This window comes from Epargyreus clarus, unplaced genomic scaffold (assembly GCF_041222505.1).
Source record: "Epargyreus clarus isolate Ecla_fem2 unplaced genomic scaffold, WU_Ecla_fem_2.2 ptg000034l, whole genome shotgun sequence".
In the NCBI taxonomy this organism is placed as follows: domain Eukaryota; kingdom Metazoa; phylum Arthropoda; class Insecta; order Lepidoptera; family Hesperiidae; genus Epargyreus; species Epargyreus clarus.
The window spans coordinates 185985-205623 of NW_027332239.1; the positions used below are offsets into that span (position 1 = coordinate 185985).

At 40.4% G+C, this 19639-nt stretch overlaps 1 protein-coding gene across 2 annotated transcripts; it reads left to right on the forward strand.

Moving 5' to 3' along the window:
* The first annotated feature begins 391 nt into the window (after positions 1–391).
* Positions 392–19310, forward strand: SA1 (stromal antigen). 2 transcript variants are annotated; one of them, XM_073091441.1, is made up of 19 exons: positions 392–1105; positions 2701–2871; positions 2970–3174; positions 3575–3800; positions 4109–4232; positions 4751–4929; positions 5819–6044; positions 6556–6687; positions 7080–7199; positions 7985–8143; positions 9153–9365; positions 10570–10734; positions 11266–11472; positions 12017–12185; positions 14611–14741; positions 15002–15172; positions 15864–16079; positions 17022–17157; positions 18137–19310. In XM_073091441.1, the coding sequence occupies exons 1-19, from the start codon at positions 623–625 to the stop codon at positions 18199–18201; spliced, it is 3498 nt and encodes a 1165-aa protein (XP_072947542.1). In that variant the 5' UTR covers positions 392–622; the 3' UTR covers positions 18202–19310. The 2 variants fall into 2 exon arrangements, with proteins under 2 accessions (XP_072947542.1, XP_072947543.1); XM_073091442.1 differs by having other exon boundaries at positions 14620–14741.
* Positions 19311–19639: the final 329 nt, after the last annotated feature.

Sequence of the window (19639 nt, forward strand, 5' to 3'; positions counted from 1 at the left end):
AATTGTCTAGTTGATAATCCCTTGGGCCATTTCATAAAAAAAACATACTGTATTTATTCACAAAGTGAATTTCTAGAACCAATATCGAAGTCAATAAATTAATATCGAAATATGAAAAGTTATTCAAGCCAAGAGCTAAAAGAAATAAACATTATACTTTATTGTTTTGATATTAGTCAGGTGGCCGATTGATCAATTTCACACAACTTTAGACGCTATTCAATATTCAGAATAAATTACTCTGAGATTAAATATCGAATAAGTATCTATTATAAGTATAGCTTAATTTTACAAAGGCGGTTATAAAATGCTGGTGAACTTTAAATATTATTATGCTAAAAGAACAGAATCCAAGGTTAGGAACAAAAGCTGAAAATTTTTAAAAATCAATCAATCATTCTTGAATGTTTATCAAAATGGCTGCCATACGCTACTATGCGCGCGCTTTAGTTTGGTATTGATTTTTGGGGACTAAAATTAGTTATCGATTTTTAATAGACGATTGTCTATTAAGGTGTGCTGTGAATACTGAAGTGAATGTGCAAAAATATGTGACAAAGAAGTGATTACTTGTAATGTTTTCTGTGTAACGCTTGTGTACGAAAATTTATCGCTAAACAAAATGCATCGTCGAGGCGGAAAGCGAATCCGGATGGATGATCCGCCACCAGAATACGTAAATCCCATGACACCGGCGACTCCGATGACGGATTATGGCGGACAGTCCGTTCACGAGCCGGAGACACCCAATTACTCGAATTTTAACGTAGGTGCGGTGGTGAACTCTACGGCCACGGAGGCACCTCGAGAGGATCCCGAGGAGCCCGCGGAACCCGCCGAGGAGGAGCCCAGATCACCATCCCCAGCGCCTACTAAACGTATAACGCGCAGTAGGGGTCGCGGGGGTGATGGCGGCTATGTTGGGCGCTTGGCCGAGTCTCCGCCGCCGCCTCCGTTGCGGCGCCGAGGGCGCGGCGGGCGGGGCCGGGGGCGCGGCCGCGGCGCAGCGCCGCCGCCAGCCTACTCGCCGCCGCCGGTGCTGCTCCCGGGAGATGACGAGAATAGTCTCTACAATATCCTTAGATTCAACAAAACTGCGATAAACGTACGTATAGTAAAAAAAAACAGTTATACCCCCTTTTTGTTTTTCGTTGTCTAAATAGAAGAATACTTGTCCTATGAAAGTAAAATATTGTAATTTGCCTGGGTATAATACATCATTGTCCCTGTAGTACCGGGACCAGAATAGGGCTACGGTAACCCTTGCCTGTCGTAAGAGGCGACTAAAAGGGGCTTCCGGGGTTGCGGGCGGCAAGAGTGGGAGCTCAAACCGTCCAGCAAGCGACCCCGGGAAGGACAGCGGTTTGTGTGGTCGCATATCGCTGTAATCACCAGGGGATGTGAGAGGAGCGTAAATTGCTCCCCCCAGGGCAGAGCCCGATAAAAGGGCATCGCGTTAGGAGGACTCCGGTTGTGTTCCGTTGGAGATCCCGGAGTTCTCCACCAAACGCTGAGGACGGCCACCGGGGGGGTTTTATTGTGGTAAAAATCCCACATTACCCGGCGTCACTCCCATGGCGTCGGGTACCTTTTGAAGGTTTCCCCCTCAACAAAAAAAAAAAAAAAAAAAAAGGGTATAATACATCATGTTTCACCCATTGAATTAATAATACTAATAAAACCGACCAAAGTACCCACTCCCACTGCAGCTGGGAGTCACACAAAGCAACATCATATTGCCAAAGCTTTACACTGCTGCATTGCAAGGTGTGTTGAAGCTGATGCTGCATTCGAGAACTTATAGAGTATCTTTGCGTCCAAAATTCCTTAGTACCTAAAGTCAAATATTGCAACCGATGTTTGTTGCTCACATAGACTCGTAAACATTACTCACTTCTAACAAGAAAATGTAACCAGTTTTGACAATTGAAATATGTAGTTACATTAAAAAAAATTGTCACATCTCCGTGCTAAAAATGTCCCTAAATATTTGAAATATTTTTTTTTTCTCTAAAAATGTTTTTTATTTGTCAAGAATTAATAAAAATAACTGACAAATCAGCCTTTTGTGGCTTCATTCAATTTCAAAGCGGCGAAGTATCTTTACTAATCTATGAGGCCTCATTTGAAAGCTCAATGTGCTCTGTTTGTTATTGAGAGGGCTGTGCTTGGTATTTCATATTGAGGCATGATTTGCAATGATTAAATCTATAGACAAACTAACCTTACCAACATCACTTTCAAAATGATAACTAGCAATAGGCTGCTCGAATCACTTGTTGGATTAATAACTGATAGAGAATAAAGGTCCTCAAGTAGAAAGTATTTAGGCAGAAGGAGCACAGGTCACTACCGAACCAGATAGACTGATGACCTGAAGAAGACAGCAGGAACCTGCTGAATTCAAAAAAGCATAAGCCTGTTAGGAGTGGCACAATTTGCAGAGGCCAATGAAAATGCTGTTGGATGAATAAAATACAGTATTCAAAAATATAATCTTAGTCATCTGGTTCTTAAATACAGCCACACTTTTTTTGGGGTAGAATTGCTGGTTAGAGGCAAGATAGGTTTTTCATACTATTTAAATAAAAGTATTTCTTATCCATTTAGTACATTTTATAGATCTGTTTAGTGGATAACTAGCAATTGATATTCTTTTATTTATGGTAATAAATGTAAATTTTTTGGGTGCCCATGTAGCAAGTGGTAGACATGTGGATAGAAGAGTACAAGACCAACCGGGAGAGTGCACTAGTGCAGCTGATGCAGTTCTTCATTAATTCCTCCGGCTGCCGAGGCAAGGTCACACCAGACATGGCTCAGATGGATCACACTCTTATTATCAAGAAAATGACACAGGAGTTTGATGAGGTACACTTAATTGTATTATCAAATAAAACAAGTCATTGCTTATTGCTTAATATGATGATAAATATTTGAATACTACATATGTATAAATTTTTCAACAGGAAAGCGGAGAGTACCCTCTTATAATGACAGGGCAAACTTGGAAGAAATTCCGCTCCAATTTCTGTGAATTTATCCAGACTCTAGTGAAGATGTGTCAGTACTCTATCATTTATGACCAGTACCTCATGGACAACATTATATCCTTACTTACGGGTCTCTCAGACTCTCAAGTAAGGGCTTTTAGGCATACTGCTACTTTGGCTGGTGAGTTAATTAGATTTTATGCATGATAGTTGATAGTAGTTGACAACCCGCGGGGTGGAGCAGTCACCATGCCGGTCTGACGTGCAGAGGGTCCCGGGTTCGATCCCCGGCCAGACAGATTTCTAAATTATGAATTTAGATTTCTGTTTCTGGGTCTGGGTGTTTGTGTATTTGTCTCTGTGTGTGTCCATAGCGCTCACGATACAGGGAATCCTAGTGTGGGGCTGTGAGTGTAGAAAGCGTTTTTTTAGATTTATTTTTTTTTAGTTTCGATCTGAATGAAGTACTCAAAAAAAGGGATGCTGGTGTTGGATCATATGTGGACAAATTATTTTTTGTAGTACTTAAGTATACTTCTTTTTGATGATTCTTCTCTTTAATTGTAATATGGTTAAAACAGTGATGAAGCTGATGACGGCGCTGGTGGACGTGGCGCTGCTGACCAGCGTGAACTGTGACAACTGCCTGCGCCAGTACGAGGCGGAGCGGCTGAAGGCGCGCGACAAGCGAGCCAGCGAGCGTCTCGAGGTGCTCGTCGCTAAACGCCAAGAGCTCGAGGAAAACATGGAGGAGATCAAAAATATGCTCTCCTATATGTTCAAGTCTGTGTTCGTGCATAGATACAGGTATGCGACACACAATGACCATAAAACCATAGTACAACAGTTATATATGCTATTTAACTTATGAACTACCTATTTAATTTACAATAAATGCATAATCACTTACAGATGAATATTGATGGCTTCTTAACAAGTATCTTCAATTTTTTTTCTAGAAAAGAGCAATAATACAGAAATGTAGTCTTATTACAATAACTCAATCAATAACATCGGTTAACATTGAGTTAGATAGGTGAAATCACAGCAGAACAGCAGCATTATGATTTTGATTTAAACTAGGTTTTTTGATTTGTATTTAAATCATTCAACAGGGACACATTACCAGACATTAGAGCAATCACGATGGCTGAGATAGGTATTTGGATGGAGAAATTCCCTGCCCACTTCCTTGATGATCTGTATCTCAAATACATAGGCTGGACACTGCATGACAAGGTAAATTTCTTTTCGTTTTTATAAAGTACCAAGTGAGTAATAAGGTAGTTTATATTAATTAAAATCTAGCCTAATACTAATTAAAGTAATAAAGTACAGTCCGCGCCAACATGCTATGTAGTCAGAGAGCCTATGTGGTCGAACACAACTACAAGCATATACTCCATAGCAACAGTAAGGGCCCACTAACTGCGCTACATACCCGTGGGCAAGAGCGGGCAGCGGACGGGTTCCGTGGGCTCAGGCGCTGTCTTCGTTCTTCTAATATCTACAATTTGCGACGTGACTCGTTTTTATATTCAGAGCGGTCTAGAAGTTTGGAGCGGACTCTAATAAATATTTATTTTGATGCAGGATTTTCTAGAATATAGATTGGTATTACAGATAAACATTTAGTTAGATAATTTTGGTAAATTGTGGTTTACTTGTTCATCTTGTCATGATCTTTTTGGATGAACATGAAATGTTGATAATACTCTCATAAGGTCATACAATACATATTTATGCCATTTTTATAGATTGGGGAAGTTCGTTTGAGATGTCTTCAAGCCTTGCAACCATTGTATGAATGTGAGGAGCTGAAGGGTAAATTGGAGCTGTTCACATCCAAGTTCAAAGATCGCATTGTATCCATGGCATTGGATAAGGAAACAGAAGTGGCTGTACATGCAGTCAAACTTGTTATAGCTATATTGAAGTAAGTTGTGGGTATCTTCACATTTTTTTTTGCATTAATGGAATTTTTTAGAGGTAGTTAGGTATACATAATTGTACTTGTAGTACCTGGTGTATATAAACTATTCTTGATTTTGCTTTCATCTGGTAAATATCTTTTGAAGTTGTTGCGAGAAGGTGTAATCATACAATTTGCTATGGCGATGTGATTTATTTCAATATTCCGAGGGGACTAGTAGAATACTTGGACTATAATTGGATTCAATTAGTTATGCCTTTCTATCAAAGATATGAGGTCATAAGTTAGGGAATTGTTAAATCCACCATGTAATGTTATATCCGTTATATGATCCATTGAATGATAATTATGCTACCTTATTGGTGGATTTTATGATTGTAGTTGGTATAAAAACGGAGCATAGAGGTATGTCAAGGTATGTCCGGCATACTAATTTTAATTTTATTTTCATATTGGTAAGTTGTTCTATTTGTCATTCTACTCGTTGCATAAAAATCGTCTGCTATGCCTTCTCTGCGGTATGTCCAGCTTCTTAGGCTCGGTATACCGCATTGATGAATTTCAATATCGCTTCTTTGCAAGAAGAATGGCACAACTTAAAATTCATTGTTAATTAATTTAATTCCAAATATTTCTTATTTTATGGTGTCCTAACGGTAGTGTGGTTATATACATAACTAATTATAATTATATATATATAATTATTTTACTTCTCATTTAAATAAAAGATTTTGAAATAAAAACATTGTTTAATTTTAAACTGGCTCTCCTGGAAAATTGCCTTTTTTACTCGTGCCATTATTCTTGCAAAGAAGCGATATATTACGATCATGAATGCCGGCTACCCTACCCGCGCGTCGCATGAACCCGTGTCCCGTGTCCCGCGTCGCAGGATGCACCCGGACGTGCTGACGGACAAGGACTGCGAGATGGTGTACGAGCTGGTGTACTCGTCGTGGCGCACGGTGGCGGCGGCGGCGGGCGAGTTCCTGAACGTGCGGCTGTTCCGCGCGGACGCGGAGGCCGAGCCGGCGCCGGTGCGCTCGCGCCGCGGCAAGCTGCGGCCGCGCAACGCGCCGCTCGTGCGCGACCTCGTGCAGTTCTTCATCGAGTCCGAGGTTACACACTTTTTTTTTGTGGGGAAACTCTTTGTTCAGCTGCGGGGGTAGCGGAGAGACAGACTCCTACCGGCTAAGAAACCCCAGTGTTCCTCTGGACGCCTTTTGTCGGAACCACGGGTACGCTAATAGCACTCGTCTGCGTCTTCCGAGTCCGAGGTTACACCCTACCCCGCTAATTATTCTCAGTTATCTTTATGTGATGTGTTGTAACTGAATCCTAAACAGTAGCCAAGTATCGGAAATTCATTTCGAGCTAAATTCATTATATTTAGTGTTGGTTTCAGGTATAAATATGTATCGACAATGATTAAATTTCTAACTGCATACCAATACTTACTCGTATTATTTAACAATATTTTGACCCTGCCATCTTTCACTTTTATTTATCATCACTATAATCATACTATTTACTATAAATTGAATATAGTATTCAGTCGGTTTTAAATCTTTAATGATTTATTAAGGAAAATTGGTTTACTAAAAAAAATCGTAATAATTATTTGTACAGCTTCACGAGCATGGCGCATACCTCGTAGATTCGTTGATCGAGTCTAACCCTATGATGAAGGACTGGGAATGTATGACCGACCTACTGTTGGAGGAGGCAGGCCCTACTGAAGAGGCACTTGATAATAGACAGGTAAAGGAATCGCTTTATTTATTGTTGTACACACTTTATTGTTGTTTTTACTTCTTATTATTGTTTTTCTTACATTTCTTTTGGGGTACTTGGGAATAATTTTAATTGCTTTTTTGTCAAACATACAAATATAATTAACTTCACCAAATTTACTGGTAATTATTACAAGTTTTGGAGAATTAAATATTTAGATTTTTATATAATTGGAGAATATTTTTATTATAAATATGTCAAAGCAGTATGAATACTGGGGGTATTGAACCACTATTTTAAGAATTATTGAATTGTATTTTGTTGTGTAATAAGTGTCAGCAGGACAATTAAATAAAACTTCATTACCACTAAACATTTACTATCGGAGGTGTAGTCGGACTAATGCCGTGTGGCCGCAGGAGTCGTCTCTGATCGAGCTGATGGTGTGCTGCGTGCGGCAGGCCAGCACGGGCGAGCCGCCCGTCGGCCGCGGCGCCTCGCGCAAGCACCACCAGGTGCTCTCCAAGGAACAGGCCAAGGTTAACATTACATTTTAATCCTCTTTATTTATTTCTCCCTAGCTGTGCTCCGCGGTTTCACCCGCGTTAAAAAAAAAACAGGGGCACAGCTAGTTCTGAAATATTAGTAGCCTAAGTTACTCCTTATTACATCAGCTACCTGCCAATAAAAGTCCCGCCAAAATCGGTCCAGCCATTTCAAAGATTAGCCAAAACAAACAGACAGACGGTAAAAAAATGTAAAAATGTTACTTTGGTATATGTACCGTGTGTATATTCATATGCATGTAGTAAAAGGCTGTTATTTCATTATTAAAAACAGACACTCCAATTTTATTTATATGTATAGATTGATATAATGAAGGCATTCATATTGTTATGAAAAAAATTCTCAAGATTTTATAATGTTATTGTTGAATATCTGTTCTGTTATTTATTGTTGAGTATATGTTCTGTTATTTATTTCTAATTTTCTGTTCTTGTATTTTTCCCGTTCGCGACACTGCTGTAGCAATATTTGGCTCGCTAACGCTACACCACGTCCATTCGGGCTGACAGTCGAACACATAGGCGATTCTCACCTTATGACTAGTGATTTATATGTCAATGTACCTACATTCACATTCATGTTTTAGATAAATAAAGTGTTATCAAATTTGCATATGTGGTTTTAGTGTGGCCATGAAAGAAAAAAAGAACCAAGTAGAAGAGGTAAGATACTTGCTGTGATTTTGGCTTTATGGGGTTTTAGATAGATTCGATCAGTTGATGTGTGAACGATGATGTCAGTACGGGTGTGGTGTCAGGTGGTGAGCGACGACCGCGCGCGCATGACGGCGCACTTCATGGCGACGCTGCCGGCGCTGCTCGACAAGTTCGGCGCCGACCCCGAGAAGCTCACCAACCTCATCTGCATCCCGCAGTACTTCGACCTCGACCTGTACACCTCGCAGCGACAGGAGGCTGTGAGTATCGTGTTTATTGTTGGAATATTATTTTATGCGTATTCGTCGTTATTTTGTCACTGGTTTGTATGTAAGTAATGAAACTTATATTAATTTCTATTTGTTTTTCACATATACAAGGGTTTTTTTTTATAATATAGGAGTAGCAGACAGCAACATGCAGTCCACCTAATTCTAAGTGGCTACTGCTGCCCATGGACATCTGTAATCAACCCCAGATAAGATTAGATATTCCTACCCGAGGTCGGCCACAGACGCGCTGCTACTCCTGAGGACTAAGCTGGAACGCCTCGGAAAAGTATGTCTCCCTTACCACATCCTTCAGAAATAGGTGTGGTGGTCGTGCCGCCGGAGTGGAACCACAAAGGATTTTAGCACCTTCAAAAATGAAAGAAATATCAAATTCTATTGCTTTTTCACATGTATAAGGAGAAATATTTTTATAAATAATTACTTTCTAATAGGAATAATAGTAGGAAATCGAATAATTTGTAATAGGTTGTTTCTAGTGAATAAGTTTCATGGATAAAACTTATTTTGTTAAAAGATTATTGCAATATTTAAAACATAAATAAATAATCTTTAAGCTTAGAATGTTTAGGAGAGTATAGTAGAGAGTAGAGTATAGAATTAGAGTTTTTAATAATTCACATTTTTTATATAAAAATAAGAAACAAATTTAGGTAGAGGAATGACGATAAAATAAAATCAAAAGATTCAAAACAATAATTTTAATTGAAAACATTACATTAGTTTACTTAATAGTAATAATATCTAAAGACTCGAAGGTGGGACAACTCTTTTTGGTTCGACTCCGGTCAGCGGTACCGCTACACTTATTTATTGCCTGATAACAGCAGTGTTAAGTACTGCTGGCCGGCGCTGGCCAGTGCGAATCGGTAGACTATGTGAAGTCTACCTTCGAGATTTTTTTTTATGCTCGTCTGCTACTCTTAAATTATATTAAAAAAGTTGAATGACCTATCAAGATGACTGTGTCGTGTGTCAGAACCTGACGCTGCTGCTGAACAAGCTGCGCGACATCGTGTGCGTGCAGACGGAGGCGGAGGTGCTGGACACGTGCGCGCGCACGCTGGACGCGCTGTGCGCGCAGGCCGGGCCCGTCTACACGCGCTGCAACGTGGCGCGCGCCACCGTCACCGACATGTGCGTCAACCGCTACAAGGAGGCCATCGACGAGTACCGCAGCCTGCTCGAGGGGGTAACGCGTGCACTTATAATAATTACTTTTAACCCTACATATTGGTTGTTAATCTCGAATGTCCGACAGTTGAGGCCCAGCCAAACACTTACTTTAGCGCCGCGTACGGCGTAATTTACACCGCGTACTTGGACGCAACACAGACTACATTTACGCGGCGCTAAACAACGTTCTAATTTCATAATCGTCACATTGGTATCACATATCTTTGATAGTTTTTAGACAATACATTCGCTATTCAGATTTCGATTGATTTAAATGTAGAAGAATTATTACGTTTATCTTATTACGCTTGGTTATCATAATCAGAGAGAACACAAAAATAACATTCTCAAATTTTATTTTATTATCGTTTTTATAATTACTAGCATTTATATTATATAAATCTGTTATACAGTGTCTACGAACGCTTACTATTAAATTTTCAGTCGGAATATAAATATTATGCAAAATTTCGCCCGGCGCTAGTACGCAAATCTGTAATAAATTACGACGCTCGACGACAAGATCGCCGAGCGCCGCGCTAGGACGCCGTACGCAGACGCGCTCTGTGTGGCCGCTGTCTACTAACTCAGTACAACGCAACGCTAGAACGCAGCTTAAATTACGCCGCATGCGGCACTAGAATACGCGTTCTGTTTGACCGGGCCTTTAGCATTTAGCATCCGATGTACTTCGTTAGGTTTCTATTTCCCGCATCGCTGGACGGTTCTCACATCGATATAAGTGGGTTCTGAATTCGATATGCCGAGCATGCCACAAATTTAATGATGAGTTCAGATTGATTAAATAATTGATTTTTGTTATAGATCTAAGTGTTTCTATAATCGTTGTAGTGTGTGTTCACAGTAGCCCCATTACAGAAAAGCGTAGTGTGGGGCTATTAATGTAGAAAGCGTATTTTTAAGCATGATTTAAAGGATGATTTAAAAAAGAATCACTTGTATAAGATGCTCCACCTTACTCACCTGTTAACTTCAGATAGGACTCTGATTTTATTTGGACAATAATTATTTAACAACATAATGTTAAGGTAAATTTCAAAAATACTTCCAATAATAAGTTTAATTAGTAATTATAAGTAAATCCATCTATCACACCAATCTATTGACATTATAAGGCAGAAAAGGTATTACACATCAAACGTTGTTTAAAATTCACTTAAGATATAAATGATATAGAAGTAATCAAGTGTGTGACTTAGGGCGAGATACCGGATGCGGACGAAGTGTTCAACGTGACCAACTCGCTGCGCAAGATTTCCATCATGTACACGTGCCACAATATGAACGACACCAACATATGGGACTCCATGTTCGAGGACCTGCCAAAGTGTCTTAAGCAGAATGAAACGCAGATGCCCACACAGGTGAATATTATTTTCATTTTTGTTTTTAATCAAAATGTAGACAATATCAAGTATTTATTATACGACTTCTCATACAATTATGTCTCGTGTTGTCAATTTGTGTTAATGTATTTTTATTAATGTATTATTTATGATGTGTACTAAAACTGACTGTTGACATTTCGACTTCTTCTTTGTATAATATCGTAACTGCAAAATGATAACTTTAAAGGAGAGCGTATTAAGGTTCCGAATATGCTAAAATTCGAATAAAATCTGCTTTTCTGCAGGTATCTCTATGAAATTTGGTATATATATTTTATTGGCTTTATAATGTTAGTTGTGTCGATAAAACATTAAAATGAGGCAATTTTTGCAACGAAAACGAAAAGGTACTTTTGTGGGTGATATTACACGTAGGAGGGGTCGATTTGTACACTGACCGCGCGCAGTGCACGCCGTCTCATACGAACGTCGCGTGACGTCACGGCGGGCATGCAGCGGCGGGCGCGTGTCGAGCCGTGGTACATGTGTGTGTGTGTGTGTGCGCAGGCGCTGGTGTACGTGTTGCGCGCGCTATTCTACTCGTTGCTGTGGTCGCTGCACGAGCTGGAGGAGCGCGGCGCGGGCGCGGGCGGGGCGGGCGCGGGCGGGGCGGGCGCGGGCGGCGTGGCGGCGCTGCGCGAGCGCCTGCACGCCTACTGCGCGCACTGCCGCGACATCGTCGGCCAGGGGAACGCGCCGGCGCTGCGCGAGGAGGTAACGCTCGCTGCACGCGCACCCTTGTTGCTTTTGAGCGTAGATAAGTGTAGATATCTCGCCGCTTTGTGATTGAAGGAAGCCTTTAAGAATGGCTTAAACGGCTGACAGTTTTGTCAGCTGTTTCATGGCTGTTATGGTGTAATTTACGCGGAACATTCCCGAAATGCGCAGTTGAGTGTTGCAAAAACACGAAATCGAAGAAAAAGTGAGAAGTATAGTTTCATTCGTAAATGATCTAAAAACTCCATTTTTAAAATATTTTTCAAACACGAAAATAGATGACAGTGACGATTTCAATTGTCAAAACTGGTAACATTTTCTTGTTAGGAGTGAGTAATCTTTACTAATCTATACTTTTAAGAATATAAATCGTATCACGTATTGACTTAGCTGTAGCTAGAACTGAAGGAAACGGCGTAGCCAGTGTTCATGCCAACGGAAGCGGATAGTTTATTTATTTTTTATATTAATAAAATTTAATGATTTAGAAACCAACATCAATTTAAATCGAAACATTTTACAATAATTAAAAATGTACCAGGCGTACACGAGCATCTGCGACCTGCTGATCTTCTTCTCCGAGCACCTGGCGACGCTGCACCACCCCGGCGAGCCGGCCGTGCGCTCGCTGGTGTTCGAGCCCGACAACGAGCTCTGCGACCTGCTCAACGACTTCATCCAGGAGTTTGTCTTCGTGCAGCAGAACTACGGTAACCACACGACACGCCCCACGACACATACACACACACACACACAAACACACTTACACACACTGACACACACTAACACACACTAACACCCACACACACCCACACACACACACACACACACACACACACCCACACACACACACACACACACACGCACCCACACCCACACACACCCCCCTTTACCCTGTAACAACACATGAATATAACATTACATGTAATTCGCGATGGACAATTATTACGAACATTTAAGCTGGAAATCAAAATTATTTAGTATTTTTTATGGAAGAACAAATATTGTCAATAATATTTTGATGCAAGAAAAGCATAAATATTCATATTCATGCACCAGTCAACAATTCAGTGCTAAGGTTTTTGTTATTTGTAAATTTAAAAAAGTCACATGTGAGAACGTAAAAATAAGTATGCGTACGTACGTACGTACGTGACCATTAAATAATTAAACATACATTTATTGACCATTTTTTTAATCACTTCCTAAAGGTTGTATATAAGTCAACGGCTTACATTATATTTTATTTGTTTAAATGTACAGATATATTTTAATTGGTATTTTTAAGTATTGACTCGACTTAATGAATAATATTTGTTGTTAATGGTTGATTAAATTATTTCATACGGACGAATATTTTTGTTTCACTTAATTATATTTCTTATTACTGTGCAGGATAAAATTAATACAGAATATTCTAAAGGAATTCAATAATTTTTTTTTATTGTTTTTAATTATATTTATAGATTAATAATGACATTACTAAAAAGTATTACGCTTTAAATTTAGTCACGCGACTAGTGTAATCGAAAATGATGCAAAATATTTGTGTTAAATACTTGTATAGATCTGTCGGTGGTATAAAATATTGTTTGGTCGTGTGTGGGTTACGGTGTCCGAGATTTTCTAAATTGGGTAACGTGTTTGTCGTGTGTAGATGGGGATGGTGCACATTCGGGTTGCGTTCTGTTAAATAGCGTCCCATCCTAGCGACTCGGCCGTCGAGGCGGAGGCCCCGACGATTCCCTCGCGTAGTCGTAGAGGGGACGATGAGAAAAAAATATGCATTATTTTCGTTTCCGCCTCCCCTCGCCGAGGTGTAACGTGCGGTTGTTTGGTTGCATGTCACGCCCGGCGCGGCGGCGGCGCGGCGCCCCACGGTAAGCCCTTGCTCTGCTCGCATAGTCCGCCGGCGCGTTTTCCTTAGTAATGGCGGGGCGGGCGGGCGGACGGGCGCCGATAATGCATATTTTTGTCTCCGCTCCACTCGATGTGTGACCTCACCTAACATTACTAAGGGAAAATTGTCGCGCCCGCTTCGATCCGAGACCGACGGCGACCGGCCCGCCCGCGGCCGACCGTCGCCGGCGGTCTCGGATCGCATTTTTTTATTAACACCCTTGAGGAGTTTTGTGATTTTGGAGCATGTTTTGTGCAGTACGATTCTGTTTTTTTTGCGTTTCTTAACATTGAGATGAGGTTCTTTCGACATTCGGCAGCCGGCGGCAGGCGCTTGGGGTGTAACGAGCGACGCTACGGCACGAGTGGCTTTACTAAATTTCACCTGTCTTCCGTTGAATCCTTTCGCCACTAATCTGTCATGACGAAGAACATCATTCAATCGAGCTTCTTATTTATGTGACTTGTAGATTTTTTATTTGGAGTGATGCATGATTCATATGTAAATCGACCGTAAGCATAACCACGTGTCGGGTTGATTCACCGCAGACGCTTGTTGCACCAATTAATGCCACTTGAACAATGTTAATCGTTTGCGGTGAATCCGGTGTACGCCGAAGTCTCGTGACTACGCCGCGCGTACGTGTATCTCCCTCAATCGGTTCCCTGAATTAAAAAAAATTAATACTTTCATCGAAGTCTTTTCTTAGTCATATTATCTTGGAATTAGAAGTATTAAGTTAAAAGAAAAGCGGTGTCGCATTCATGAATATATCAAGTTGTTTTATACGTTGTGTACCTTCAAATGAAGGAAACGATTAACATAAAAATAAATACTGTAATAAGTGGAGATGACGTATAGTCCGCGCCAAACTGCTAGTCCGTTCTGAAGTTGTTGCGTACAACTACAAGCATATATTCCTTAGCAACTTAAGGGCATACTAACGCTGCTATGTACCCGTGAGAGCGAGCAGCGGACGAGTTCCGGGAGTCCCGACAGGGGTTACAATTTGCTATTCGGCGCGATGCGTTTCTATATTCAGAGCGGACTAGCAGTTTTGCGTGGACTATATACGAGTACGTGGGTCGAATGGTCACGTGACTTGCGGCGAGCTTGGTGCGGTGGTAGCGAGCGCCGCGGGGGCGGGCGGGGGCTGGGCGGGGTGGGGCGGGGTGTGGGCGGGGTGCGGGCGGGGCGGGCGGCGCAGGGCGGGACTGACGCGCGGCGTGTTGCAGACGGTCAAGACGAGAGACGCATCGAGGAGCTCCACAAGCGGCGCAACTTGCTGGCGGCGTACTGCAAGCTCATCGTGTACAACGTGACACCCATCCGCCGAGCCGCTGACGTCTTCAAGCACTACATTAAGGTATCCTACCATATCGTTTTGTCTTTGAATTCCGGTTCGTTAATCGCTTATTGTAATATAAGTTTCCTATAATAACATAACTGTAGGAAAGGCGTTATAAATTACTTTGTCTGTGCCACCACACATAATTTTCATTACAAAGTAAAGGCTAATTTTAACTCCGAATGGCAAATATCTGCGGTAAAATTGAAAACGAATACAAAGAGATATATGTGTTGGTGTAACTGGTAACTATTTAACGGCCTTTGGTGTTCGTGCAGTGCTACAACGACTACGGCGACATAATCAAGGCGACGGTGAGCAAGGCGCGCGAGATCAACAAGCTGAACTGCGCGCTGACCATGGAGCTGGCCATGCAGGCGCTGTTCAACGAGATGATGGCGCGCCACACCGCGCCGCACCGCCAGCTGCCGGAGCTGCTCGAGCTCAAGGTCAGTCGCGAGCGGAGCGGGCCTGTTGCAAGCACCGTACTAGCTCGGTCGTCTGAAAGGCACTTAATTGGATGATCGGAATTTCGAATCTGAGGCAGCTTTTATTTCATGGTGTTGTGCTCATAAAGAAGAAGAAGTATCAGTTGTTATTTCTTTCTTCTGAAAAATATGTATTTTCTTTAAAAAAATCCTTTTCCTTTAATTTGTCACATAACATTACTTTCCAGAATCTGATCCTTATAAGCGATGCTATTAGATAGTGGAATAATATAGAGGGTGTATTTCTTTTTCAAAATGAACTCGTTCGATTACCGGCTAAGGAAGAATATATTTAAAAAAAAAACCAATGATGCAGTTTTCGTTTCTATCAAAATCGGCCTCGTCAGCATTTTTCGCTATTCCATTAGTCCATTTCTTAAAGTTTCGGATTTGGTCCTGGAGGTCTATTTGAAAAATTTACTTTGGAAGTATATGCCATACAGTTCTTTCGAAAACATACTTTTAAAGATAGTGATGACTACTATAATTAAAATTTAAATTAAATTTATTGATAAGCTTTTTGTATATCGATAGAAATTAGAACATAATCATTATAACTATTTTTGTTTGTTTTTAATATGCTGACAAGAAAACAATCGTTCGGTGTCAGCCTACCCGCACAACGGTGCTAATATCGTCGTTGGTTGCGCAGGAGCTGGCGAAGCGGTTCTCGGTGATGTTCGGGCTGGACGCGGTGAAGAACCGCGAGGCGCTGACGGCGCTGCACCGCGCGGGCGTGTCGTTCGCGGCGCTGGAGCACTGCGCCGCCGCGCCGGGCGCCGCGCCGCCGCGCCGCCTGCTCTTCCTGGAGCCGCTCGCGGAGTTCTCCGGCAAGCTGCTGCGCCAGGACAAGCGGCACGTGCTCAAGGTCGGCGCGCTACCGGCGATCGTTGTTTATAGTCGGTGATGTTTTGAGGTTCCGTAGGAAACAAAGGAACCCTTATACGAACTAGCGTGTCTGTCCGGTCGTCTGTCACGATCGGTTTGTTCTGGTTGCTGGGTCAAATGATTTGAAATTTTTGTTCTTATAAGAGTTTTCGTGACCTAAAGACGGAAATATAACGTAACTGAATTTTTAACACGAGATAATTTTTAGGGAGCTAAATGAAAAATGTAAAATAAAAAGTTTTACAATCTATATTGAATGACAAATCAGTTTGAATATATTGTTGTTATAATTCTACGATACATGTTTTTTAAGAAATTAAAAAAAAAGAAGACGAAACTTGACTATTCCTAAATATCAACAATTATTAAGGTTAGCATTTTGAACTAAGAAAAAGATACAAATATAATTCTTTACTTAAATATTTTAGGAAATCTTATAAGAAGTTTACAGTTTTAAACAATTTCACTTGAAAAACAACATTTTCAGTTGAAAAACTTTAAAAATAATTCTGTAAAAAATTTACCTAAAAAAGATGAGAGATGTTAAGGGACACCCGGATGGAACGAAGTTGCTTTTCATTAATTAGTGAAGAAATTGTAATAAAACTATATTATTATTTTTTATTATGTACAAAAAACCTATATACACTCAATAAAAATAATCGTCGCGCCACCACACTGTTCAATGCGAAATAGAAAAACGAAACGAAAATAACTGGCTCGCTTTCTATGAGAGAGAGAGAGAGAGAAAAAGATAGACAGAGAAACGTGCACGCTACACGACTTGCAACTATAGCAAAAAGTGTCGTTACAACTTTTGGTTTTCATTTTTTCCGTCCAGTCCCCTGTCGCAACTCGCGATAAGGAACTTAGTTCCAAAAATACACATTTAACTGATCGCGTACCGTGTCGGTGTCCGCAGTTCCTGGAGTCGAAGTTCAGTCCGGCGCCGCAGTGGGGCGAGGAGTGGGCGCCGCTGGCCGCGTACCGCGCGTCGCTGCTGACGGACGCGCCCGACGACCGGCCGCCGCCCGCGCGCCGCTACGCGCGCCGACACCGTGAGACTACCGCCTTTTTTATTCTTTTCCTTGCTCCCGAGGGGGAAGCCTTTGAATTCAAATTCTAATTCTTTATTTGCATGCGGAAGGAGCGTACCCAGCTTTAAATGGATCGATTCGATAGTGGTATCGCGCTCCGAGAACTCCGGTTGTGTTCCGTCGGAGATCCCAGAATTCTCTATTGAACGTCGAAAACGGCCTCCGGGGGGGCTTAATAGAGAGTTCCGGGATCTCCGACCGAACGCAACCGGAGTCCTCGGAGCGCGATACCCCTATTGGACTGCTTCATTAAAAACGATTGATACTCCTCCCACGCTAATGCTTTATTAATTATATGTAAAAATAGTGGCATTTAAAAACAAATGAAAAAGAGAATAATTATTTTTAAAATAAAAAAACCACTGAGTTTCTTACCGGATTTTCTCAGTTTCTGACAATTTGTAAGTGCCGCCGTTGGCCTATACAAAATAAATATATTTCATTTCATTTCAAGTATTGCTATCGTTCATACGTAAAATTTAATATTCGAGGACTGAAGATGTTTGTTGCACTAAATACTTATAATGATGTTAAATCCTAACTTTATGAAACTAAAAGTAAAAATACTTCCTTACAAAATAATCACAGTCCCATAGTTAATTGTATCAGACATCACTTTGCGGGAATCCATGCTATTAAGTTACGCTGTCAACCGAATACATGCCTTTTATTAAAACACAGTTGACAGCGTCACTTAACGATTAACCGTCGTAGAATCAACTTACCCTGATGATGCTCCGTTTTGGAGCGAAACACGTGTTGGTGGTATGTATGGTGGTGTATATTTTTATTTTTTTGTATCTGCACACATCCTTGGTGGGAGGGAGGGTACATAGTATATAATGCATGGTTTAAAATATATACCATCATACATATTTGTAGCGGATTGTTGCGAAGTAGTTTTAACCTTAATAATAATAGTCCTTTAATATTTGAACAGGAGGGCAGAATGATGAGGAGGAAGGCGACGACAACGCGGAGTCCGACCAGGAGGTCCCGGGGTAAGGCTCCCTAGCGCCCCCTGGAACTACACGGTTATCTGTTAACGAAAATACACACATTTACACTACACAAAATGGATCGAGTGCTTAGATCCAATAAGATCCTGGGGGCCTACTACTATCTTTTAAAAATCATCATAGTGCAAAAAAGAGTGAATAATTTCAACCGACATAATACAAAACTGCTTATTGTAATATTATAAAAACAATCTTACTTTAACGAGGTCGTGGTACGAAATTTCAATGTATGATAAAAATAATATTGTTTTAAGAGATGGTAGTAACCCCCCTGTTCTGAACATTGTATTCTATACATTATATCGATACCAAATGTGCCAAGATTGATTCTGACAAACAAACATTACATTAAAAATGTACAGGTAGACTTCCCTGAAGCGTCATCAAAATCATTTGAGTTTTTTAATTTAATTGTCTCACGAATCTAGTATCTAAATGGCGTCGTAGATACCTCGGTATGGTATATGCAATATTCTACGCACAATTATAATCTGTTCAAGTAAACTTAAAGTGTAGCAAGTAAACGTGCCTTTTATAATTTGGTAACAAGTAATAGGTGTGTGTTTGGTCCACCGCGGGCGACCGTTGCGCGTCGCCGCCACGATCGCTAACTATATTTGAAAACTTATAATGATTTTATATCATACTATGGCAATACACACGTGGAAGAATTGAGGAGTGTTGTGTTCCGTGGAGTACTGAGTTATACAGATTCCTTGAGGATAGATTAAGCTGTAGAATAGCTCGTTATGTTTTGGATCATGTGTGTGCTGTGTGCATAGCCTGCTCGGTGCTGGTCACTCGAATACATGAAATGTAATTAATTAATTATATAAAAATAATCCCTATATATTATATATCCTCAATCTATACACTTTATTTAGTGATAAAACAAATATTCATTTTTAATTTATTTATTTTTCTATGTAAATGTTGAAGCTAGTATATTTTCGGATTGAGTCGAAATTTTAATAGTATGTTACCGTTCTGTGCAGGCTATGTTCGCAGTGCTCATATATTAGTTTTTAAACTGTATGTTGAATTATTACTGTATGTAGAATAAGAATATTTTTGTAATAAACGATTAATGTATTACGTGATTTATTTTATTTGTTGCGTCTTTAGTTATAAATTCGCTGATAAATGTTTATTATAAGGTTTTTTATCATTATAATTATCGATAATAATTCCTTCCTGCACTTTTTATGTTTTCCTAGTATTAAATTATAAAATAAGTAAATAAGCTAACTTTTAGTTTGAAACATTCGCACATTTTATTTAGTTTATATTTCATTGTTCCATGATTTATTTAATTTACATTATATAATAGCCATATTGGTGTGTAAAAGATGTACATTTAGAATATTGACATTTAATTATTACTTTAACCGATTTTTCTGGAATACACCCTACATTCATGGACC

Excerpts from the sequence above, each read along its gene's own strand:
- SA1 (XM_073091441.1), top strand. The coding sequence starts at position 623 with ATGCATCGTCGAGGCGGAAAGCGAATCCGGATGGATGATCCGCCACCA. Across the intron at positions 2,872-2,969 it reads TGACACAGGAGTTTGATGAG|GAAAGCGGAGAGTACCCTCT; the intron begins GTACACTTAATT and ends ATTTTTCAACAG. Across the intron at positions 6,688-7,079 it reads AGGCACTTGATAATAGACAG|GAGTCGTCTCTGATCGAGCT; the intron begins GTAAAGGAATCG and ends GTGTGGCCGCAG.